At 47.6% G+C, this 25,691-nt stretch overlaps 1 protein-coding gene across 3 annotated transcripts in view; it reads right to left on the minus strand.

Moving 5' to 3' along the window:
- PHYKPL (5-phosphohydroxy-L-lysine phospho-lyase) overlaps positions 1 to 25,488 on the minus strand; it is a 36,612-nt gene extending 11,124 nt beyond the window's left edge. For 2 of the 3 annotated variants that reach the window (XM_004759033.3, XM_004759032.3), the window contains exons 1-8: positions 25,368 to 25,488; positions 24,408 to 24,526; positions 23,234 to 23,393; positions 19,946 to 20,020; positions 19,248 to 19,335; positions 19,054 to 19,170; positions 17,519 to 17,601; positions 17,035 to 17,260 (exon numbers count right to left, since the gene is read on the minus strand). In XM_004759033.3, the coding sequence (XP_004759090.1) occupies positions 17,035 to 17,260; positions 17,519 to 17,601; positions 19,054 to 19,170; positions 19,248 to 19,335; positions 19,946 to 20,020; positions 23,234 to 23,393; positions 24,408 to 24,526; positions 25,368 to 25,426 (927 nt within the window). In that variant the 5' untranslated portion in view covers positions 25,427 to 25,488. The remainder of the gene's footprint in view (positions 1 to 17,034; positions 17,261 to 17,518; positions 17,602 to 19,053; positions 19,171 to 19,247; positions 19,336 to 19,945; positions 20,021 to 23,233; positions 23,394 to 24,407; positions 24,527 to 25,367) is intronic. The other variant, XM_004759034.3, reaches the window with a different exon arrangement.
- Between the last annotated feature and the right edge of the window lie 203 nt (positions 25,489 to 25,691).

A 25,691-nucleotide genomic window follows, 5' to 3' on the forward strand; every position in this document is an offset into this window, starting at 1 on the left:
ACAAATGTACAGTGACAAGCTAAATCACTAAGATGAAAGGCACAAATTCCTAGAAAATAAAAAATACTGACACTGGCTCAAGAAGAAACAGAAAATCTAACAGACATATGCAAGTAAAAAGAAAAAAATACTAATAAGAAGTTCCTACAAAGAAAAGCCTAGAACCAGACGGCTCCACTGGTGAATTCTACCACAATGTTTAAAGAAGAATTACCGCCGATCTTTTGAAAAGCCTCCCAGAAGACAGAATGGGCATAGACATTTCCCAGCTCATTCTTTGAGGCTGGTATTACATCCTGATACCAAAACCTGACAAAGACATCAAAAGAAAACTACAGATCAGTATCTCTTAAGAATACAGATGTGGAGGAAAGGTTCAAGACAGAAGTATAGGAAAATCCTGAGCTCAGCTCCTCCCAGGGACACAACAAATCGACAACTACATACAGGATCATTCCCTCTGAAGGGGACCGAGAAACTGGATGAACAGAAACTGGATGTTCCTTCTCTGCCAGAAGGGACAGCAATGAGACAGATGGGAGAGACAGAGATACACAGGGGGCAGCATTTCGCAGGCAAGAGGGATCTTAAAGGCACAAAACGTTTTCCCTGAGGAGTGAGAGATTTGAGCTCCACATCAGGGACTCCAACCCTTAGATCCTGAACAAAAGAGACAAGATGCCCAAACACCTAGCTTTTAAAAACCAACAGCGAGTACATCTCAGAAACCTCTAGAACTATAGGGAAATGAGAACTTACTCTTTTTTTTTTTTTTAAGATTTTATTTATTTATTTGACAAACAGAGATCACAGAGAAGCAGGCAGAGAGAGAGGAGGAAGAAGGCTCCCTGCTGAGCAGAGAGCCCGATTCGGGGCTTGATCCCAGGACCCTGGGATCATGGGAAGGGACCATGCCTGGGAAGGCAGAGGCTTTAATGCAGAGCCACCCAGGCACCCCAAGAACTTACTCTTAAAAAGCTTACACATAGATCAACTTGACTTGGAACTTTACACTCTAGTGTAAAACACCAGATCGAACGTTACATGGGCTGCAGGTGAAGGAGTCCCACTTACTAATCTTGGAGGGTCTGTTGGAACCATAGGAGGCAGCTGGGCCCCTCTGCAAGGACTGACACAGTGGTGGCAGCCATTTTTGCTATCCTCTTCTGCTGTTCTGATCCTGGCACTGGTGGGTACCATTCTGGAACCCTCCCTCTAGACTGCTAACCCTAGCCAACTATGCACCTCAGCTGGGCTTCACAGCTGACCGACAGCCCCTCCCGCCAGCATGCTCACAGCAATACTAGCCGGGCAGGGGACCAGCCCCACCCAACAGCGCACCCACAGTAGCTGCAGGCCTGCCACAACATGAGGCGGCACACAGCCCACATAGGGGACACCCCTGGAGCACCTGGCTTTTGTGGCCAGGAGGGACTTCACTTCTGGGCCCCACAGGACATCTTCTACATAAGGCCACTCCTTCAAGATGGGGAGATGTAGTTGAACTACCTAATAGATACAAACAAACACAGAGAATTGAACAAAATGAGGAGACAGAGGAACATGTTCCAAATGAAAGAACAAGACAAAAACCTCAAAAAGAATTAGATAAAACGGAGATGCTTATCTACTCATCCACCCAATAAAGAGTTCAAAGTAACGGTCGTACAGATGCTCACCATACTTGGGAAAAGAATGGATAAACATAGTGAGAACATCAGCAGAGAGAGAGGAAACAAAACAAAACTAAACTAAACTAATCAGAGCTGAAGAAGACAATAATAAAAATGAGATATGCACTTGGGGGAATAGACAATAGATTAGATGATAAAGAAGAATGGATCAGTGATCTGGAAGACAGGGTAATGGAAATCATCCAATTAGGACTGTAAAAAGAAAAAAACTAAAAAAGGAGGATAGTTTAAGGGACCTCTGGGACAACATCAAGTGTACTAACACTCATTGCCTGCAGTTCCAGAAAGAGAAGAGAGAGTAAAGGGACAGGACACCTATTTGAAGAAATAATGGCTGAAAACTTCCCTAACCTGGCAGAAGAAAGAGACATACAAGTCCAGAGAGCACAGAAAGTCCAAGATGAACCCAGAGACTGCACCAAGACACATTATCATTAAAATGTCAACAATTAAAGGTAAAATTAAAAGCAGCAAAAGAAAAGGAACTTGTTATATATAAGGGGACCCTGATAAGATTATCAGCTAATTTTTCAGCAGAAACTTCGTAGGCTGGAAGACAGTAGCACAGCATATTTAAAGTGCTGAAAGGAAAACAAAAAAACCTTACTATCAAGAATACTGTACCTGGCAAGGTTATCATTCAGAACATAAGCAGAGATAAAAGAATTTCCCAGACAGCAAAGCTAGAAGTTCATCATCACTAAAGTGGCTTCACAAAAAATATTAAAGGAACTGCTTCAAGCAGGAAAGAAAAGACAGTAACTAGATAAGGAAATCTATGAAAGAAAACACTGGTAAAGGCAACCACACAGAAAAGGTAGTGGATCAACCACTTATAAAACTGAGGATTAAAGACAAAAGTACTAAAATCAACAACATCTCCAACAATAAATGAATACACAAAATAGAAGTAAAATATGCTATTGAAGATAAAATGTATGTGTGTGGGGGGTGGGGATTTATTTATTTATGAAAGATTTTATTTATTTGAGAGGGAGAAGGAGGAAGGGACGGAAGGGGAGAGGGTGAGAGGGCTAGACAGAGCAAGAATGAGCACAGGAGTAGGGGTGGGGAGGTACAGAGGGATAAGCAGAGTCCCTGTTGAGCAGGGAGCCTGGTGCAGGAATCAATCCCAGGACCTGGAGATCTTGACCTGATCCAAAGGTAGACACTTAACTGACTGAGCCACCCAGGTGCCCCCAAATGTGGTATTTTTAGAATGAATCTGAACTTAACCACCAACTGAAAATAGACTGCTATACACAGATTGTTATACATGAACCTCATGGTAACCACAAACCCAAACCCTGGAATAGATACACAAAAAATAAACAGACAGGAATCTAAACATAACACTAAAAAGTCATCAACTCACAAGGGAAGAGAGTAAAGAAAAAGGAATAGAATTGGAAAAACAACCAGAACACAGCAAACAAAATGTCAGTAAATACATACCTATCAATAATTACTATAAATGTAAACAGAATAAATGATCCAATCAAAAGACACAGGGTAGTTGCCTTTTTTTTTTTTGAGATTTTGTTATCATTTGTGAAGTTAAAAACAAGCAATAAAAGGTAAAAATTGCCATACATTTTTTTGTTTTGTTCTCAGTTTCAATGTCCTCTTAAACGGTGGGAAACCCAAGACCAGTCCCGGGATGGGGAGTGGGAGGGGCTGTAGGGGAGCTGAGCAAGGCAGTGGGGAGGAGACAGGAGGAGCAGAGGCCAAGGGGACTGACCTGGGGTGGGGGTGGGTGGGGGAGGGGGCCTCCAATATCAACACCTGGTCTGAGGAATGTTTCAACTCTAACTAAAAAAAAAAGAAATAGGAGGAGTTACTTTTTTTCCTTTTTAAAAGTTTATTTTAAAAACATGAAGGGGGGAGGTGCCTGAGTGACTCAGTGGGTTAAGCTTCTGCCTTCTGCTCAGGTCATGATCTCAGGGTCCTGGGATCAGCCACACATCGGGCTCTCTGCTCAGCAGGGAGCCTACTTCCTCCTCTCTCTGCCAGCCTCTCTGCCTACTTGTGATCTCGGTCTGTCAAGTAAATATATAAAATCTTAAAAAAAAAAACAAAGACAAAAACATGAAGAGGGCTAAGGGTGAAAGGAAGAAAATGAACTGCTTTCCCCTGAAAGGCACCTTCAGGAAGGGATAGGGATTCACACACACACACACACACATATAATATATATAATTTTATAAAATATACACAATTATATATATAGTTTTATAGGTTTTGATTTTTGAGATTTTTATATTTAAAAACAATTTTTTTTGGCGGAGATTTATTTCTATATTCTACGGCTGGCTCAACATGAAAGATACCAATTTTGAAAGAAAAATGCATGACACACACAGAATTAGGGAGAGAGTGAGAGCCCAGCATTGCCCAAGGCCATGACCTTGGTGGCATGGTGGGTACCCTGTGTCTTTTGATTGGATCAAGTCCCACATCGGGTTCCCTGCTGCTCTCTGGGCTTCTGTCTCTCTCTGGAATACATAAATAAAATCTCTTTATTTAGAAAATAAAGATTTTATTTATTTATTTGAGAGAGAGAGAGAGACTGTGAGCATGAGCAGGGGGAGGGGCAGAGGGAGAGGAGGAAGCAAGCTTCCCGCTGAAGCCTGACATGGGGCTCGGTTCCAGCACCGTGAGATCATGACCTGAGCGGAAGGCAGACACTTAACCAACTGAGCCCCCCAGGCGCCCCAGATAAAATAAACTTAAAAACAAAAACTGTAATTAGAGACAAAGAAGGGCATTATATAATGAAGGGATCAATCCAATAAGAAGATAAAACACTTGTAAATATTTATGCTTCCAACAGAGGTGCACCTAAATATATAAAGCAAATATTTTTTTTTTTAAAGATTTTATTTATTTACTTGACAGAGAGAGATCACAAGTAGGCAGAGGCAGGCAGAGAGAGAGGAGGAAGCAGGCTCCCTGCTGAGCAGAGAGCCCGATGTGGGACTCGATCCCAAGGACCCTGAGATCATGACCTGAGCCGAAGGCAGTGGCTTAACCCACTGAGCCACCCAGGCACCCTATAAAGCAAATATTAACATATGCAAAGGGAGAGACTGCCGGTCATACAGTAATAGTAGGTGGACTTTAACACCCCACTCACTCCAGTGGACAGATCATCTAGCCAGAAACTAAGGAATCACTGGGCTTGAATGACACATTAGACCACATGGACATAATAGAACATTCAGAATATTCCACCAAAAAACAGCACAATACACATTTTTCTAAAGGGAACATGGAACACTCTCTAGTACAGATCATAAAAAAGGCCATAAAACAAGTCTCAATAATTTTAAGATGAATGAAGTTACAAGTATCTTTTCCAACCACAACAGTATGAAAGTAGAATCAGTTAAAATAAAAGAATGGGAAGAAACACAAACACATGGAGGTTAAACAAGATGCTGTTAAACAACCAATGGGTCAATGAATAAATCAAAGAGGAAATAAAAAAACACCTTGAGACAAAAATGAAAATACAATGGTCCAGAATCTATGAGAAGCAGCAACAGAAGTTCTAGGAGGGAAGTATATAGTGACACAGAATCATATCAAGAAACGGGAAGAATCTTTTTTTCTTTTTTTAAGATTTTATTTATTTATTTGTCAGAGAGAGAGGAGCGAGAGTGAGCACAGGCAGACAGAGTGGCAGGTAGAGGCAGAGGGAGAAGCAGGCTCCCTGCTGAGCAAGGAGCCCGATGTGGGACTCGATCCCAGGACTCTGGGATCATGATCTGAGCTGAAGGCAGCTGCTTAACCAACTGAGCCACCCAAAGGATCAGAAGGCCAGGAGGCCTAGGATGAGCACAGGGGCGTCAGAGTCTTCTTAGAGGTAAAGACTTTTTTTTTTTAGATTTTATTTTTATTTATTTGACAGACAGATCACAAATAGGCAGAGAAGCAGGCAGAGAGAGAGGAGGAAGCAGACTCCCCCTTCCTTTTCTTTTTAATCTCTATTTTTTTTACTTCCACTCTGATCTTTATTTTCTTTCTTCTACTAACTTTGGTCTTTGTTCTTTTTTTTTTCTTCCCCTCATTCCTTTAGGTATGAGGTTAGATTGTTGATTTAAGATTTTTCCCGTTTCTTGGGACGCCTGGGTGGCTTAGTTGGTTAAGCAGCTGCCTTCAGCTCAGATCATGATCCCAGAGTCCTGGGATCGAGTCCCACATCGGGCTCCTTGCTCAGCAGGGAGCCTGCTTCTCCCTCTGTCTCTGCCTGCCATTCTGTCTGCCTGTGCTCGCTCTCTTCCCCTCTCTCTCCCTGATAAATAAATAAAATTAAAAAAAAAAAAGATCAATGAAATTAAGAGCAGGTTCTCAAAAAAATAAACAAAATTGAAAGATCTATAGCCAGACTTGTCAAGAAAAAAGAGAGAGGACCAAATAAAACTAGAAGTGAAAGAGAAGTTATAGCTGGGCACCTGGATGGCTCAGTGGGTTAAAGCCTCTGCTTTTGGCTCGGGTCATGATCCCGGGGTCCTCGGAATCGGGCTCTCTGCTCAGCAGGGAGCCTGTTTCCCTTGCTCTTTCTCTCTGCCTGTGTCTCTGCCTACTTTAAATAAATAAAGTCTTTAAAAAAAAAAAAAAAGAGAAGTTACAGCTGACACCACAGAAATACAAAGGGTCATAAAAGATTTTCATGAACAATTATATGCCAATTAACTGGACAACCTAGAAGAAATGGATACATTCCTAGAAACATCCAATCTTCCACAACTAAACCAGAAAGAAGCAGAAAACCTAAACAGATTATTACTAGTAACAAAATTCAATCAGTAATCCCCAAACTCCCCCAAACCAAAAGTCCAAGACCAGACAGCTTCACAGGTGAATGCTACCAAACTTTTATTTTTATTTATTTATTTTTAAAGATTTTATTTATTTGACAGAGAGGGAAAGAGAGGGAGAGAGAAAGCACATGTGCGCGCACAAGCAGGGGGAGCAGCAGGCAGAGGGAGAGGAAGGCTTCTTACTGAGCAAGGAGCCCGATGTGGGACCCAATCCAGGACCCTGGGATCATGACCTAAGCTGAAGGCAGACACTTAACCAACTGAGCCACCCAGGTGTCCCTCTACCAAACATTTATAGAGTTAACACCTATCCTTCCCAAAATTTCAATTTATTCCAAAAAACTGATAGGGAAGGAATGCTTCCAAACTTACTTATGAGGCCAGGATTATTGTGATACCTAAAATCAAAGACATAGTAAAAAAAAAAAAATTACAAGTCAGTATCCCTGATGAACACAGATGCAAAAATCCTCAATGAAATATTAGTAAAGCAAATTCAGCTAACACATCAAAACGATCCAACACCATGATCAAATGGGACGTATTCCCAGGATGCAAGGATGGGCCAACATCTGCAAGTCATTCCATGTGATACACCACGTTAACAAGACAAAGAATAAAATCATCCAGTCAGCTCAGTAGATGAAAAAGCATTTGACAAAATTCAAAATCCATTCATGATAAAAACTCTAAAAAAGGTGGGTATAGATGGAACATAATAAATATAAATAAATATAATAAACATAGTAAAAGCCACCTAGACAAACCCACTGCTAACAACATCCTTAACAATGAAAAGTTGAAAGCTTTTTCTCAAGATCAGGAACAAGACCGGAATGCCCACCCTTGCCACTTTTACTGAACACAGTACTACAGGTCCTAGCCGCAGCGACGGGGCAAGAAAAGGAAATAAAAGGCATCCAAATTGGAAAGGAAGAAGTAAAACTGTCACTATTCACAGATGAGCTACTACAATATAGAAAAGTATAAAGCCAGCACCCATAAACTATTAGTTTAAAGGAATTCAGTAAAGTTGCAGGACACAAAAAGCACAGAAATCTGTTGTTGTTGTTGTTTTTTAAAATATTTATTTATTTATTTTAGAGAGTGGGAGAGAAAGAGGGAAGGGGAGGGGGAATCTTAAGCAGACTCCCCGCAGAGCCCAGAGCCTAATGTGGGGCTCAATCCCACAACCCTGAAATCATGACCGCAGCCAAAACCAAGAGTTGGGTATTGAATGCCCCTGTTGTGTTTTCACCTACTAGTAACAAACTATTGCAGAAATTAAGGAAACTATCCCATTTACAATTGCATCAAAAAGAATAAACTAACTAGGAACAAATTTTTGCAAAACTGTAAGACAAGGATGAAAGAAATTGAAGATGACATGAATCAATGGTAAGAAATACTGTCTTCATGGATTGGCGCAATTAATATTATTAAAAGTCCATAGTACCAAAAGCAATCTATAGATTTCAAAATACCCAATGACATTTCTCAGAGAACTGGGACAAATAATTCTAAAATTTGCATGGAACCACAAAATTTGCATGCAACCTTGAGAAAGAGGAACAAAGCTGGGAGTATCATGCTGCCAGGTTTCAAGCTATACTACCAATTACAGTAATCAGTATGGTTCTAGCACAAAACCAAATACATAGATGATCAGAAGAGAGAGCCCAGAAATAAAATCACACTTACATGGCCAATTAATCTACAACAAAGGTGGCAAGAATATACAATGGTGAAAAGACAATCTCTTCAATAAATGGTGTTAGAGAAAATGGACCACTTTCTTATATCCTATATAAAATAAAGCTCAAAATGAATTAAAGACTTAAATGTAAGACCTAAAACCATAAAACTCCTGGAAGAAAATAGGCAGTAACCTCTTGGACATTTGTTTTAGCAATACCTTTCTGGACAACAAAACAAAAACAAACAACTGGGACTATATCGAACTGAAAAACTTTAGCACCGTGAAGGAAATCATCAACAAAACGAAAAGGCAATTTACCAAATGGGAGAAGACAGGCAAATAATGTCTCATAAGGAGTTAACACCCAAAATATAAAAGAACTTAGAAAACTCTGTATCACTTATTTTTTAGATTCCACACAAGTGTGAAATCCTGCTGTATTTGTCTTTCTCTGACTGGCTTACTTCACTTAGCATCATGATCTCCATCTCCATCTCCACCAACATGACCTCCATGCTGTTATAAATGGCAAGATTTCATTCCTTTTGCATAGCTCTGCCACCAAACACACACACACACACACACACACACACACACACACACACACACCTTTATCCATTCATCAACCTGGAGATGGGCTGCTTCTGTATCATGGCTCTTGGAAATAATGTCGCAATGAACACAGCAGGGCATAGGTCTTTTCCGATTGCTTTTACTTTTCTTCAGATAACTTGCTAGAAGTGGAATTGCTGGTCATATGTTTATCAAAAGTTAAAGTTCTACTTTAACTTTTTCAGGAACCTCTGCACTGTTTTCCATAGTGGCTGCACCAAGGTACCTTCTCACCAATGGTGAGTGCATGAGGGCTCCCTTTTCTCCACATCCTTGCCCACACCTGTTATTTTTTCTCTTTCCGACAACAGCCATTCTGGCAGGTGTGGGCAGCGATCTCACTGTGGTTTTGATCTGCAACTCCCTGATGATGAGTGATGTTTAGTATCTCTTCATACGTTTGTTGACCATCTGTATGTCTTCCTTGGAAAAACATCTGTTCAAGTCTTCTGTCCATTTTTCAACTGTTTTTTTTTTTAACATTTTATTTATTTATTTGACAGACAAGAGATCACAAGTAGGCAGAGAGGCAGGCAGAGAGAGAGAGGGGAAGCAGGCTCCCTGCTGAGCAGAGAGCCCGATGTGGGACTTGATCCCAGGACCCTGAGACCATGACCTGAGCCGAAGGCAGCGGCTTTAACCCACTGAGCCACCCAGGCGCCCTCAACTGGTTTTTTGTTTTGTTCTTTTTTTTAATGTTGTGTAAGTTTTTTTTTTTTAAGATTGTATTTATCTATCTGAGAGAATGACAGAGCATGGTCAGAGGAAGAAGGTCAGAGGGAGCAGCAGACTCCCCGTGGAGATGGGAGCCTGATGCGGGACTCGATCCTGGCACTCCGGGATCATGACCTGAACCAAAGTCAGTTGCTTAACCAACTGAGCTACCCAGGCACCCTACGTTGTGTAAGTTCTGTATATATTTTGGATATTAACCCCTTACTAGATGTCTGATTTGCAAATATCTTCCCCCATTCAGTATGTTGCCTTTTGTTTTATTGATAGTTTCCTTCTCTGTACAAAAGAGCTTTTTAATTTGATATAATCCAATTTGCTTATTTTAGCTTTTGTTGCTAGTCAACTTCTACAAGGTGCCAAGACCATTCAATGGCATAAAACAGTCTTCTCAGCAAATGGTGTTGGGACAAACGGACATCCACACACAAGTGAGTCAAGTTACCCCCATCCCATCCATATGCAAAATATTAGGTCCAAATAAACGAAAGACTCAAATTTAAGAGCTAAAATTAGAAAATCCGTAAAAGAAGGCAAAGGTGTAAATCTTCACGACCTTAGATTAGGCAGTGGTTTGTTAGATAAGACTCCAAAGCACTAGCAAGCAAAGAAGAAATAAATTGGCCTCCAACAAGAGGAGCTTTGTTGCGCTTCAGAGGAGACTATGAAGAAAGTGAAAAGACAACTCAGAAATGGGAGAAAATATTTCCAAATTATCTCTTTGATAAGGATTAATACTGATAAAGAACTCTTACAACTCAGCAAAAAGAGACAAGTAACCCAATTTAAAAAATGGGTGGGACGCCTGGGTGGCTCAGTGGATTAAAGCCTCTGCCTTTGGCTCAGGTCATGATCCCAGGGTCCTGGGATCGAGTCCCACATGGGGTCTCTGCTCCACGGGGAGACTGCTTGCTCCTCTCTCTCTGCCTGCCTCTCTACCTGTGATCTCTGTCAAATTTTTAAAAAATGGGCAAAGGATGTGAGTAACATTTTCCAAAGAACATGTGAACAGTCAATAACCACATAAAAAGATGCTCAACCTCACTAGCCATGAGGGAAACACAAATCACAATGAGATACTATTTTGTGCTCACTGGGGTGGCTATAATAAAAGACAGGAACTTACAAATGCTGGAGAGGATACAGAGGAGTTGGAGCATACGAGGGTACATGGTTGGTGGGCACGTCAAGTGGTACAGCTACTTGAAAAAAGTCTGTCAATCCTCAGGAAGTTAAGCCTAGGGTTGCCATATGATCTGGCGATTCCATTCACAGGGATATACTCAGTAGAGCAGAAAATACATGTCCAAACAAACACACATATGCAAATGTTTACTGCAGCATTATTCATAATAGCCAAGATGGGGAAACAACCAACAGTTCACTAAGTGAAGAAGGGATAAGTGAAATGTGGCACATTCATACAATGGGAATACCATTCATCCCTAAGAAAGAAGGAAGTACTGATTCATGCTGGAACATGGATGAGCCTTGAACGTATTAGGGCTACATGACAGAAGTCAGACACTGAAGGCCACTTTGTAATTCCATTTATATGAAATGTCAAGAATAGGTAAATCCATCAAGACAGAAAGAAGGTGACTACCAGGACTTACAGAGAGAAGGTGGTGGGGGGGTGACTGCTAATGGGGCTGCATTTTCGGTGATGAAAATGTTCCAGAATTAAGACAGTAGTGGTAGTGGTGGTTGCACAACTTGGTGAGTACACCAAACACCACTGATTTGCACGTGAATTTGAACCCACTGGATTTGTATTTAAAGCTTATTTATTTATGTGTTGAAGTCATCGCTACACACAACCTGAGGCTCGAATTCGCGACCCTGAGATCGAGAGTCGCATACTCTTCCGACTGAGCCAGCCAGGTGCCCTGACTTCATTTTTATTGTTGTTGTTGTTTTTTTTTTAAAGATTTTATTTATTTGACAGAAACAGACACAGCGAGAGAGGGAACACAAGCAGTGGGAGTGGGAGAGGGAGAAGCAGGCTCCCCGCCAAACAGGGAGCCAGATGCGGGGCTCGATCCCAGGACCCCAGGATCATGACATGAGCCGAAGGCAGATGCTTAACGACTGAGCCACCCAGGCGCCCCCTGACTTCATTTTTAAAAGAGTGAATTATATGGGTATGTAAATTATATTTCAACTGAAAAAGAATGGATGGTTTCAGCTTGTTCTACATCAATACTACATGTAGGGTGACAATGGAATATACTTTTAATGTGTTGGAGGAACAGAGGACCTAGATTTTATATTTAGCTAAAATATTTAAATATGAGGCCCTGATAAAAATATTCCTAGGCAAGCAAGATTTCAGAAGGCAATATAAAGGCTTGCACTGAAAATATCTGGGATGAAATACTTTTTTGGGGGGTAGATATTACTTATTTATTCATTTGACAGAGAGAGAGAACATAAGCAGGGAGAGAGGGAGAGGGAGAAGAAGCAGGCTCCACTGAGCAGGGTGCCGGATGTGGGGCTCAATCCCAGGACCCTGGGATCATGACCTGAGCCAAAGGCAGACGCTTAACCAACAAATGCTTAACCCACTGAACCACCCAGCAGCCCAGGATGAAATACTTTTAATACAGACACTAAAATAAAATAGGAAGGATTAAAAGAGACAAAAAAGTATGATACACTTTTAAAAAGATTTATTTAATTATTCATTATTATTCATATTATTTATTTATTTAATTATTATTATTATTTATTTTATTTTATTTTATTTATTTATTTGAGCCCGATTCAAGAGGCACCTGGGTGGCTCAGTTGTTAAGTGTCTGCCTTCGGCTCAGGTCATGAGTCCAGGGTCCTGGGATTGAGCCCTGCATTGGGCTCCCTGCTTAGCGGGGAGTCTGGTTGTCCCTTCTCCCTCTGCTCATGCTGTCTCTCTTTTTCTCAAATAAATAAATAAAATCTTTAAAAAATATATATAAAGATTCATGGGGTGCTTGGGTGTCTCAGTGGGTTAAGTCTCTGCCTTTGGCTCAGGTCATGATCTCAGGGTCCTGGGATTGAGCCCCACATGGGGCTCTCTGCTCAGCAAGGAGCCTGCTTCTTCCTCTCTGTCTCTCTGTCTCTACCTGCTTCTCTGCATACTTGTGATCTCTATCTGTCAAATAAATAAATAAAATCTTAAAAAAAAAAAAAGATTCAATTCCCAGGTTGCCTGGCTACCTCAGGAAGGGGAGCATATGACTCTTGATTTCAGTGGTAGTGACTGAGACATTACTTAAAATCTTAAAAAAAAAAAAATTCAATTCCCAATGAACATACAGAAATAAAAAATATGTATATCATCAATATATATGAAATAAAGCAAAAATTGACAGTGTTGGGGCGCCTGGGTGGCTCAGTGGGTTAAGCCGCTGCCTTCGGCTCAGGTTATGATCTCAGGATCCTGGGATCGAGTCCCACATCGGGCTCTCTGCTCGGCAGGGAGCCTGCTTCTCTCTCTCTCTCTCTCTGCCAGCCTCTCTACCTACCTGTGATCTCTGTCAAATAAATAAATAAAATCTTAAAAAAAAAAATTGACAGTGTTACAAGGAAAAACTGATCAGTTTCTCATCATTGTGAGATCTCTATGCACAGCTCTCAGTTATTAATAGGTTATTTAGAAAAAATTCCCAGCAATAATACAGAAGATTCAAACAACGCAATTAACAAGCTTGACCTAAGAGATATTTCACAGAGTTCTGCATTTAGGGAATATACATTTTTCTTAAGAACATGTAGAATAATCAAGTAACAAATCACCTCAACACATTTCACAGAATAAGTAGCGTGTAAGACATGACCTTTGACCTCAGTGTCATTAGTCAGAAGTTAACAATAAAAAAAAATCTAAAAAACTTAGAAGTGAATAATGCAGTGGTCCTTATACTTTTTTTTTTTTTTAAAGTAGGCTCTATTCCCAGCTTGAAGCCCAATGCGGGGCTTCAACTCATGACCCTGAGATCAAGACCTGAGCTGAGATCCAGAGTGGGACACTTAACTGATTGAGTCACCCACGTGCCCCGGTCCTCACTATTTTGACCTTAGAATCCCCTTAAAATTGAGGGATCCAACCTACACAATCAACAAAGGACTAAAATCAAGAATATGTGTGTGTATGGGGCGCCTGGGTGGCTCAGTGGGTTGGGCCTCTGCCTTTGGCTCAGGTCACGATCCTGGGGTCCTGGTATCGAGCCCTGTGTCGGGTTCTCTGCTTAGCGGGGAGCCTGCTCCCTCCTCTCTCTCTGCCTGCCTCTCTGCCTACTTGTGATTTCTGTCTGTCAAATAAATAAATAAATCTTAAAAAAAAAATATGTGTATGTATGTGTGTGTGTGCATGCATGCGTTCCTCTGTATACACACACACACACATAAACAAATGCATATACGGAGGAACACAAAACTCCCACAAATAAATAAGAAAAGCTCTAGTAATTCAATCAAAAAATGGGCAAAAGCAAAAACAGGCATTTCACAGAAGAGGAAACATATGGCCAATAAATATGCGAAGATATCCAAAATAGATACAGAACTTATAAAACTCAACACCCCAAAAACAAATGATCCAATTTAAAAATGGGCAGAAGCCATTTCTCTAGGGAAGACATCCAGATGGCCAGCAGACACATGCACAGATGCTCAACATCACTCTTCATCAGAGAAAAGCAAATCAACACTACAGCAGGTGTCTCCTCCCACCTGTCGGAACGGCTAAAATCAACCCAAGAAACAGGTGTTGATAGGGATGCAGAGAAAAAGGAACCCTCATGCACTAATGGTGGGAGTGCTAAAAACAGTATGGCGGTTCCCCAAAGTCTTAAAAATAGAGCAACCCTATGACCCAGCAATCACACTATGGGGTAGTTACCAGAAGAACACCAGAACGCTAACTGAAAGCGATACAAGCGCCCGTATGTCTATAGCAGAATTATTTCTTTTTTTTTTTTTTTTTTTTTTTTTTTTTTTTAAAGATTTTATTTATTTATTTATTTGACAGAGAGAAATCACAAGTAGATGGAGAGGCAGGCAGAGAGGGAGGAGGAAGCAGACTCCCTGCTGAGCAGAGAGCCCGATATGGGACTCGATCCCAGGACCCTGAGATCATGACCTGAGCCGAAGGCAGCGGCTTAACCCACTGAGCCACCCAGGCGCCCAGCAGAATTATTTCTGATAGCCAAGATAGGGAAGCAGCCCAGGTGTCCACTGACTGATGAACAGATAAAGAAGAGGTGGTGTATATATATGAAATGGAATATTATTCACCTATAAAAAAGAACAAAATCTTGCTATTTGCAACGACATGGATGAAACCAGACAGTATGAGGCTAAGCAAAATAAGTCCGAGAAAGTCAAAATATTGTATGATTTCACTCATGTGGAATTTAAGAAACAAAACAGATGAGCAAAGGGAAAAAAAAAGAGAGCGAAGTCAAGAAACAGACTCTTAACTTAATCACAGACTGCTGATTATCAGAGGGGAGGGGGTGGGAAATGGCCAAAATCAGTGAAGGGGACGAAGGCGGGCGCTTGTGAAGAGCTCTGGGTGACGTATGAAGTGTTGAATCCCTACACCGTACATCTAAAACTAATAGCACACTGTGCGTTAACTGGAATTACATTAAAATAAGAGGGAAAAAAAAAGCCACACAGAGAGATGTTTCACATAATCTGAAGCCAGGAAACGCCATGTCAAGACCATTCTCCAATTTGAGGGGATACTACTCTACACCCCACTTGCCCAGTGAACAGTAAAAGGTGTTTGAGAGGAAGCCGACCCAAAGAATCGCTATCTGCCACCGGTAGTTAACTTGTGAGCTACTTTGGAAAACAAACATCACTATCTCTTAAAAACAGGGAATGAACACAGACCATGACCCAGCAAGTCCACTTTATGGTCTATCCTGGAGAAAAACTCTTGCGCGTGCACAATACAAACTTGTAAAATTAGTTTAGAGCAGTGAAAACCCTGGGAACAACCCCAAAGTGCATCAACAGGAAGGGACAGCATGTTCATGTGGTACAGTATCAGTCCCACCTTGGTGACAAGCCATGTGGACGACTCAGTAGTATGTTAGGTGGAAAAACAAAGCCCCTAAGAGAACACACAGTATTACACACTTTTTATAAGGGTCAAAACTAACTCTAAGGTACAATGAACCCAGAGAAGATTATCGGGCTGGATGGGAGGGCGGGGGTGGGGGGAAGCAGCCATACAGGTAGATGCAGGTTACAGTCCAGGGCCTAACTTTTACTTGAAATGATGGCTTCTTGGATGCTTGTGAGGTTAATCAAAGTAACCAGTTAACCGGTTCACAGAGCGAGGACCGTGCAGGGACAGAGGTTTCTGTAATCTATGTGAACTTCAGGTCAAGATAAAGAAACAAAACAAGCAGGCTCTCACTCCACTGGGCGCTGTTTCACCAGCACAACACAAGCCCTCCTGCCCCCAGGGCTACTCCTCCCACACCTCTTCTCTCCTTCCCACCCCACCGCCAATCCCTCGTGGTGTCCCGTGCTCTCTGACAGCAGACATCACACTCCTTCCAACCAGCCCTTCTCCACCCCTCCCTGATCCCGTGTCTGTGGGTCTGTCTTCCCCCAACAGGGAGCTTGTGCTGGGCAGAGGCTCTCTCTGCGTGTCCCCTGCGCATCCAGTGAGGATTTGCTTAACTGTCAGCCCTCACACTTCACGACCTTCTCTGCCAACTCCACCTTGCCCAATCCTGACATGTTTCTGTCTCCAATTCAAACTGGCTCTTTTTGTGGGAAGTCACAGAGAGGACTTCTTCCCCTAAAACACCATCCCTTCCTATTTCTTCCCTGTGGCCAGTGCCCAGATCTGGGCCTCCTCCTCTTTTACCTGCACCTCTGGTTCTTTCTCCACACTAATCGCCTGAGATCCTTCTAGAGTGTATTTCACATCTCCTCTAACCCCAGCGAAAACCCTTCCATGGCTCCTCACTGCCCTCGAGACCAGTGAGTGACCACATGCTGCTCTCAGGCTTCTCCTCCAACACAAGGACCTCTTTCACTTAGGGAAAGCTCTCTAGCCTACCCCAAGGCCGGGAAGCCATGTCCTCCTTGAAGCTCCCACTGGAATGTCAACCCTGCTCCCAGACCACCCGCCACCTGAACAGGGGGCGCTCCGCACACATCTGCCGTAGGCTGAGGCACAAGGCCTGGCACGGACAGGGTCGCCCCTGCTGGGAGGGAGGGGCAGCCTCTTGTATTCTTTCTGTATACTTGACAAGGCACGATCTCTTGTGACAGCTTTTGGATTGAGGCTAGTTTTTAAGGCCATATGTTTTTTCCTCTGACCTGCGGTAACCCCCAACAACAGCATTTTAGCAGTCTCTGCTCCGGGCACCGTGCTAGGCCGGGGGCCTTTGCTCACTGACAAGCAGGGTGGGGCCTAGCAGAACCTACAGTGCTCCTTTGCCCTAGAGCCTTTACTCACCGTGTTGAAATACTCGACGCCGGTGGCTTCAAAGGCCCTTGCCACAGCTTGGGTTGTGGCCACGCAGGCTACCGGGTGACCATTGCCAATCGACTTGCCCATGGTGACGATGTCAGGGACAAAGTCTTCTCCCTGCAGCTGGAAGGCCCAGAAGTGCTTGCCTACTCGGCCAAAGCCCACTTGAATCTCGTCTGCGACAAAGAGCCCTCCAGCCCTGTGGATGTGCCTGTGGCAGAGGACAGATGGCTGACGGGGTTTGCGGTAACTGGGATCGGACCAGGAGCTCGGGGAGTCTTGGACTCTGAATCCTGGCTCTGACAGCAGTGAGGTGGGGGCATTAGGCAGGTGGCTGGCTTTCCTGGGGCCACCATTTCTTCTCAAAATTCTGGCCAAAAGGCCAGGCTGAGGCTGGAATTTGGAACAAAGGTCGGGAAGCCCCAGGACAGCCCTGCCCTCCCTGAGGCACCCCCACCCAGCTACTCACTCTGCCACTTCGGGGAAGTAGCCGGCCGGGGGAATGATCTGCCCTGCAACACTGGGCAGAGACTCCACAAAAAAGGCTGCGATCTGCGGAGGAGACAGAATGCTGGGGACACCGCTGGGGAGACACTGGGTGGTATGCTAGACGCATCCTGCCGGTGCTGGCTCAGTGCTGGCTCCTAGCAGGACGAGTCCCCAGCATTGCTGTGTGGCCCCTTTGGGCTCCAGATCACAGCTAGTCTGTGACCAGGTTTTCTTTTGGGCTGCAAACCAACTCTTAACGCATGGGATTCTCCAGACTCCTTATACTTAGCACGTCCCAGATGACTGGGAGATTATTTCTCCCTCATCAGCCTGTTCCTTCCCTGCTCCTACTTGGTGCCTCCCATCACCCCACTGAGAGAAACTCGGCCCCGCTCTGTGATCCATCGGTCAGCATGGCCTCTGCCTCTCTACCATCTGTGCACCTCCTGCCTCCCCTCCACCTGGACACACCTGCCTCAACCTCCTGCAGATGTCACCTAACAGGATGCCTCCTGCAGTCAGTCTATCATCCAGCGGCCACCAGGGCGATCCATAGCTCAGTCACTGAACTCATCATTGTCCTGTTTAAACCCCTTCAGTGATCCCATTTCTCCCAGCCATGACCTCCAAGCTGTGTCATGTCTCAGACCTGCTGCAGAGACTATGGCCCAGGGAGAGGGCTGATGGGGTAGGAACCAGCCACCCCCGCTGCCCCTAGAGCCCTCGCTTTTCTGGTTTTCTGTAAGCGGAGGCTAAGCATCTGAAACGCACACGCCAAGCTCCCCTGATCTGGTCCTGCCCATCATTCTGGCTTCACTGCCTGCTTGTCTTGGCTGAACATCTTGCGTTCAGCTGTCACTGCATCAGGGAGGCCTTCCAGAAAGCCCTGACACCACTCGCTGACTCCCTGCCACTGCTGTGGCCCCGGCCACGGCTCCCCTGGAGCACACACCCCTCAAGTCTCTGCCCCTGCGCTCCCTGTCCACCACAATACCCTGTGTGGGGCCTCCTCCCGGCGGTGGGCCGGCTCCACTCACGGGCATCCCCTTGATCCCATCTTGTCACTCTCCCTCTGAACACCCTTCAGTCCTTCCTGGTGGCCTCCAGCCCCTCGACATATCCCTTGTGGTCCCTTGCACAGGGTTCCTGCCTGCCTCTCTGGGCCTGTCTCCTGCCAGCTCAGCCAGGCCCCACACCGGTGAGGGTCTACCCCTGCAGGCCGCCCCCCTGCTCAGCATGCCTTTCCTCTCCTCCCCGCACCCCTGGCCACTGAGTGCCAATCCCCACTCACTGCAATCAGGCAGCATCTCCGCCAAGGACCCTCTTCGCGCCCACACCAGTCCAGCCCTGGCCCCTGGCCCCTGGCCCCGTCACATCCACTTTACAGGTCTTTAGCTAAACTCTCTGCAGAACACCTAAACCTTCTAGATTCCTCAAAGGTGGGCTCTGGTTCCAGGATCTCTCAGGGCCCCGGTGTTTGCTGTTCCGTTCCTGGGGACTGTGCACACATGTTACCTTCCTGCCCTTCTCCTGCACGCTGTTCACCACACGCTGCACCTCGCTGGCGTAGGCGCCTGCTGGATTGGGATGGTCCTCCCGGTAAAGACCCCGGTAGGTGTCTGGGAGAGGTGCCTGTGGGGAGTGACAGCGTCGTGTCATCCGGGCTCGGGGGGGAGCACCGACCTGGTGCCCGCTTGGGCAGTGCATACCACATGGACCCACTCCTTCTGGCCATCCAGGTCTCGGAACTTGTATGGGCTGATGTCGATCAGAGAGCTCAGGTGACCGTGATAAGCGCTGAGAAGAAGAAGTGGGGAGTGGCTCAGGCCCGGGTGGCCCATATTCCGTGGCCCAGCCCCAACAACAGTCTCCCCACCTCAGGAGCCTCAGGGCAGGCCAACGTGACACAGCCCCCCAAGTCCTAGGGCTGGGAACCAGCACAGGCCTGGGAGCCTGGGAGCCAGACCTCCTGGGAGGCCGCTTACTAGCTAGGTAATGGTGACTGATCATTTGGCCTCTGTGGCTTCAGTGCTCTTCTCTGTGAAGTTGGGGGTGGGGGGTGGGGAGTGGGTTTCCTCCTACAGAACTATAATGAAGCCTGAGTGGGGTAATGATCCAGCCCTGGGCCTGCGCCCCGTGCACAGCAGACACTCAGTGCCGTCAGGACAGTTTTAATATCTAAACTGTGGGGCCAAGTCTCACTTCCTTACAAAGCATCCTCTGCTTCCAGAAGAGAGGCCCTGGGGGGGAAGAGGCCCCTGGTACATGTAGGGATGTTTCTATGGCCAGGTCCTCATGCTTCCCTCCACGAGCCCAGGCCCCTCATCCCCCACCCGAGGCACTTAAGGCTAGAGCCTCGCCTACCCCCAGTAAGTCGTGAGCCCAGGCTTCTGGAAAGGGCACTTACTGGTCTAACACCACCACGTCCCAGTGTCCCGTGTACTGGCGGGCCAGCCTCAGGGCCAGGTCATTGGCTTCTGACCTATGACAAAAAAGGAGGGCACTGCTCAGACAGCTGTCCACAGGTTTCCTCCTGGATATGTGCGTCCTACAGAGAAACCCGGAGGGAACGAGGAGCCCTTCCAGCAACAAGAAGATTCTCAGGAAGCCATGTGTGTTATCTGACTTCATTCAAAGAAAATTTTATCAAATGCCTTCTTTGTGCAATGAGCTGGGGGGTGGGGTGCAAGCAGTAAGTCAAACAGGTCCTGGCCCTCCTGGAACTTACATTCTACGGTGGGTCTTGAAAGCCAAGCCAAACCAAAACCAAAACCAAAACCAAAACAAGGAAAGAATGATCACTCTGCTAAGTGCCCCCAAGAGAACCACACAGGGCCTTCCTTTAGATAAACGGGTGGGAGAGGCTGAATTGTGTCCCCTAAACTTCCTATGCTAACACCTAGCACTGAAGAATGTGACTGTATTTGGAGACAGGGCTTTCAAAGAGGTGATTCAAATGATGCTGGGAGAATGGGCCCTGGGCCCTGGGCCAGTCAGACTTGGGTCCTTCTAAGAAGAGCTGTGGAGAGACACCACAAGGTGTGCAAGCGCGGAAGATGGAGGGAAGACGCAGCAGGAAGGTGGCCAGTCACAAAGCAGGGCGAGAGTCAAAGAAGCCAAAGCTGCTGACCCCTCCTTCTTAGACACTGGAGAGCAGAAGTAGGGGAAATACATTCGTGTCACTTAGGTCTCCCAGTCTGTGGTGGTGTTTTGTTAAACGGCAGCCCAGCCAAATACGGGGTCAGGGAAACTCCGGGGAGACATCACCTGAACTGAGGCCCCAGGGGAAGGTTCTAGGTGGCGTGAGTAACACGCTCAAAGGCCTTGAGCAGGAAAAGTGCTCAAGTGAGCTCAGGGAACTGAGATGGCACAGGCTGGGGGCAGCATGGGAGAGGAAGTGGGGAGACACTCAGGGGCCCTGCACACAGGGCCCTGGAAGGTGCTGGGTTTTCTTATCAGTGCTATGCCAAGCTACTGAAGAGGGTTTTTGCTGTTTGAGGATTTCATTTTCTTAGGTTGTCTCCACAGCCAATGTGGGGCTCGAACTCACAACCCCAAGACTGAGTCACATGCTCCACTGACCAAGCCAGGCAGGTGTCCCTGGAGAGTTTTAACTGGAGAAAGGACAGGATTTAGTTCCCACCTGGGGAGGAAGCCTCTGGCTGTGTGGGGCTAATGCAGTAGGAGGAGATGGGGGGAGAGCAGACATATGGATGGAGGTAGAAGACAACCCGGGGACATGATGGGGGCCTGGGAGAGGATGTGTGGGTCCTGCCTGGAGCAGAGACGTAGATGGTGCCGCCTTTATGAGGTGAGACGGGCGGGGGTGGCAGTAGTGGGAGGGGGATGTCCTCCTGGGAAATCCCGGGAGAGGCAGGGCCTCGGTCCCACAGCGGGTGTTGGCAGAAGACAACCAGTTCCTTTTGGACACATCAAGCTGGAGATGGTCCAGAAGTGGGCGGCTGGAACCTTGAGGCTGGAACACATGGGAAGCATCTGGGCCTGACACAAATTCGGGAATCACGGCACGCAGACGCTGTGTAAGCCCATAGGAATGGAGGAGATCACGGACGGAGAGGGCTCAGAGAGACAGCTGCTCAGGACGGGCCCTGAGCAAGAGAGGAGCACTTGGCCGAGGAGACAGGAGACAGAGGTATGCCTAGAAGCTGGCAGAAACCCCGGGCACAAAGCGTCCTGGAAGCAAGAGAAGAGAGCGTTTCCAGAGAGTGCTCATGCCAGCTCGACGGCTGAGAGAGTAAGATGAGGGCGGCAAAGAGACCATTGGATTTGGCAACGCGGAAGTCACTGGAATCCAGTCTGAGTGCGGTGGAGTTAACCAGCAAATGTCCCAGCCCAGGAAGCTCTGGCTCCTGGGCCCAGCTCTCCACTCATCCCGGAGATGCTCTCATTCCGGTTTTGCCCTCTCCCCCGTGGATGACCCAGGGCAACCCGGATCCTTTCTCTGAACTACTGTTTCCTCAGCTGCAAAGCGAAGATGGGAAATTCCACTTCCTAGAAGTGACCAGAGACTGGTGCGTGAGGGGGAAAACGATGATGCCAGCACTTATCGTTATGATCCAAGTGCCAAGGGGCGGGGTTTGTGGGAATGTGCTCTCCCAGGCAGGCTAGGCTAGTTCTGTGCACACGTCATCATCGCCTGACGCTTCTGCCTCCATTGCCACTCCGGGTGTGAGCTACCATCACCTGTCACCACTGGTGCTTAACCGTGCCCATTCTTGCTCCTCCTCGGCCCTAGTGACATCACTTGCCTGATTAAAACCCTCTGATGGCTTTCCCAAAGCTCAGGATCAAAACAAACTCCTCGGGGCACCTGGGTGGCTCAGTGGGTTAAGCCTCTACCTTCGGCTCAGGTTGTGATCCCAGGGGCCTGGGATCGAGTCCCGCATAGGGCTCTCTGCTCAGCAGGGAGCCTGCTTCTCCTCATCTCTCTCTCTATCTGTCTCTCTGCCTATTTGTGATCTCTCTCTGTCAAATAAATAAATAAAATTTTTAAAAAAACAACAAAACACAAACTCCTCAGAGTGTGTCCGCTTGTATCATCCCTTCAGGTCCTCAAGTGTGCACAGGCCCTTTGCACAGGCTGTTCCGTGTGCTGAGGAACCCTGACGAGGTCACTTCCAAAGGGTGGGCAGCTTCCTTCCTGTTCATCAGCTCTGTGCCTGACAGCGCTCTTTTAGGGCAGCCTTCCCTGACCTTTGCTGCATGCCCAGGGCCCCCCACTGCTTGACCTCATCGGGCCCTTACTTCTCCTCCAGACAATGACCCCCCATCTAGGAATTCTGCATTTCTGTGAGGGACCCCTCAATGTTTCTGTTCCTTCAGATGTTTCTGTTCCTTAGGGAGTGACCTAAGGGGATGCTGGCTGTAGCCTCCCAGGTGTCTGTGCCAATGTACGCCTAAAGCACAAATCAAGAAACCTATAACCCAGGTAAGCCCCAAGGACGATCATGGAACAGAGGTTATGGCATGCCTAACGAAGAGACCAGAAAACTGGATCCAACAGAGCCAGGCCGAGGTCTACAGGCTCAGCCGGGGCAAGGCTGCCTCTCCCCCAGCACACACTGGGTCTACCACACAAAGTTTCGCCCGTGTGAGCAGTTCTGTCTTCACCAACTCACCTTCTGGCCCAGGGTGGCGGAGGGAGAAGGGGAAGGGATGGCAGAAGTCCACTTACCCAGAATTTAGGAAATAAAATACACAGAGCTTCTCCGGCAGGGTTTCTGACAGCCTCTGCGCGTAGTCCACGATGTTGTCGTGCAGGTAGCGGCTGTTGGTGTTGAGCATCTGGTTCTGTCCGTGCGCAGCCCGGACCACGAGAGGGTGGCAGTGTCCGACTGGAAGAGAGCCACCGCTGTCACACAGCAGCTCTGCTTGGCCGGTCCCACCGGAACTCCCCCAGCCCCAAGCCATAAACCTAGCTGGAAAAGAGCAGTTGCAGGGGAGAGATGGGGAGGGAAGAGGGAAGCCTCAAGGTGGGGAGGGCAGAGAGGCCTGTTCTGGAAAGGGAGACCTGGAAAAGGTGTCCCTGAGATTCTGGCAGAAGAAACCCTATCTAGAAAATTCATGTTTTTAGGGAAGCTTCTTGAGGCCTGCTTGACAAAGATGGAAATATGGGGAGTGTCCACAGGCAGGCTTGACTTCAACAAGTCAGCGGGGGCTGGAGGAAATGCTGATTGCCAACAGCCGCGGATTATAACGGTGAACACGTGTTGGCGGCTCACCATGGGCCAAACACACTCAGAGCTAATTATCAGAATTAACTCACTCGTTTCTCCAAAACACCTTGAGGTGAGTAGCTCATAGGATCATGTCTATTTTGCAGATCAACAAAATGAGGCACTGAGAATTAAGGAGCTTGCCCAAGTAAAGTAAGTGGAGAGCAGGGATATGAACCCAGGTAGCCTGGACCAGAGCCCCCGCTTCTAACCTCTACTTCATCAACCCCTAACGTGTCTGTTGGGTCAGACTCCCTTTCATTCCACCAGCTCTGGCAGCCCCTACCTCAGTTTCCTTGTCTACCCCTGAGAGGGTCCTTGGCGCTGACGCCCTGCCGTGATCCCCCAGCGCTTGGCTGGGGGCCCTGCTGTGTACCTGGTCATGGCCAGGTTGACTGACGCTCTCTGAGCTCATCATCAGTCCCATGTGGGACTGGACTACAGACCCATGTTTCTGACTCCTGCGTGGTTTAGCAGAGCTCCTGCTTGGAAACTCTGGAGTAGTCACACCAGAAAGGGCTCCTCTGGTCAGCTCGGTCCAAGTTCTCCACACCTGTCTGCAATCTCAGGCCCCCCTGGGACCAGGTTCACAGCCTCAGCGGGTTCCCAGCCAGCCTGAGGGATGATACTAACCATGAGCCACATTGTTGATACAATCGAGGTATTCTGCTCCCTCGTCGTCATATAAGTACTGTCCTTGGCCCCGGACAATCTTAATAGGATCCTCCGGGTAAAAGAGTCTGCAAGAATCGCTGTGGGGACAGCAAGAGGTGGACAGCCACTTCTGAAGACCAGAAGGGAAAAGTCCACCTACCACAGTACTCCCCTCCCCTCCCGGTTCTGGAAGGGACAAAAGGTCGAAGGGCACAGTGGTGTTTCGCTGCTTCTAGGCCCCCACTGTACCGGTGGCTGGAGAGGAGGAAGCTGCTAAAATTGAAACTGTTTAAGTCCTGGGAAGGCTACATGGCCTTGCTCATTTCTGCACAGGCCCAGGGAGAGGTGGCTGCCCCGGACCCATAGGGTTCCTTTGGGCAGTGTTTCTTCGCTGGGATGGGTGTGAAGGAGGGCGCCCCCATCAGGTGGCTAGCGCCCAGCGCTGAGCGGTCCTTGCCCCCGACGGTCTCCGCCGCCCTGCTGGGTGTCAGCCCCAAGCTCTAGCCAGAGGCTGCCTCACGCCCCAATGCCGCAGAGAGTCCCCCTCTCGGGTTACGGGTAGCCTTTCTCTAAGGCTTCTTGGGCGACGCGCCCCCCACCCCATGCCCACCCTTCATCCGAACTTTCAGCCCCTTCCCGGGTCACCCTCAGGCCAGGCCAGAGAAGGCCCGGGAGGTCCCGGGGGCCGGCCAACCCTGGGGGAGGGCGTCCCGGTGCCAGGGCAGAGGCCTCCTCCGAGGGGCAAAGGCTGCCCACAGCCGGGCAGAGGCCGCCGATAGGGGCAGCTGGGAGAAGACGCCGTGCGGGACGCGGCCGCGGGGGCCAGCGGGCCGGGGAGCTGGAGCGCGCTCTAGGCCCGGGGCTGGCGTTCTTGGGGCTCCGCGCCGGACGTGCGTGCGTCGTGCGTGCGCGCACCGCCCCGCGCCGCCGTCTCGGTACCTTAGCAGCCGCCGCCTCAGGGCCAGCGTCTCGGCCTTCCCGCGCCCTACGGCAGCCATGGCACCTGGCAGCTGGTCGCGCGGGGACGCTGAGCCGAGAAGCCTCTCACGTGCTCGGCCGCCAAACCCCGCCCCCGCCGCGCCCGGGCCCCGCCCCCGCCGCGCCCGGGCCCCGCCCCCGCCGTTCCCGGGCCCCGCCCCCGCCGTTCCCGGGCCCTGCGGTTTCCCTCGCTGGGAAGGGCGGCAAGATGACCCGGACGCTTCCCCCAATGACAGCAGAGTTCTGAGCTCAGGGCTCAGTCTCCGAGTCGCCTCTGGGTTCCCT

Source organism: Mustela putorius, unplaced genomic scaffold (assembly GCF_011764305.1).
Source record: "Mustela putorius furo isolate JIRA1106 unplaced genomic scaffold, ASM1176430v1.1 tig00003923_pilon_pilon_pilon, whole genome shotgun sequence".
NCBI classification, from domain to species: Eukaryota; Metazoa; Chordata; class Mammalia; order Carnivora; family Mustelidae; genus Mustela; species Mustela putorius.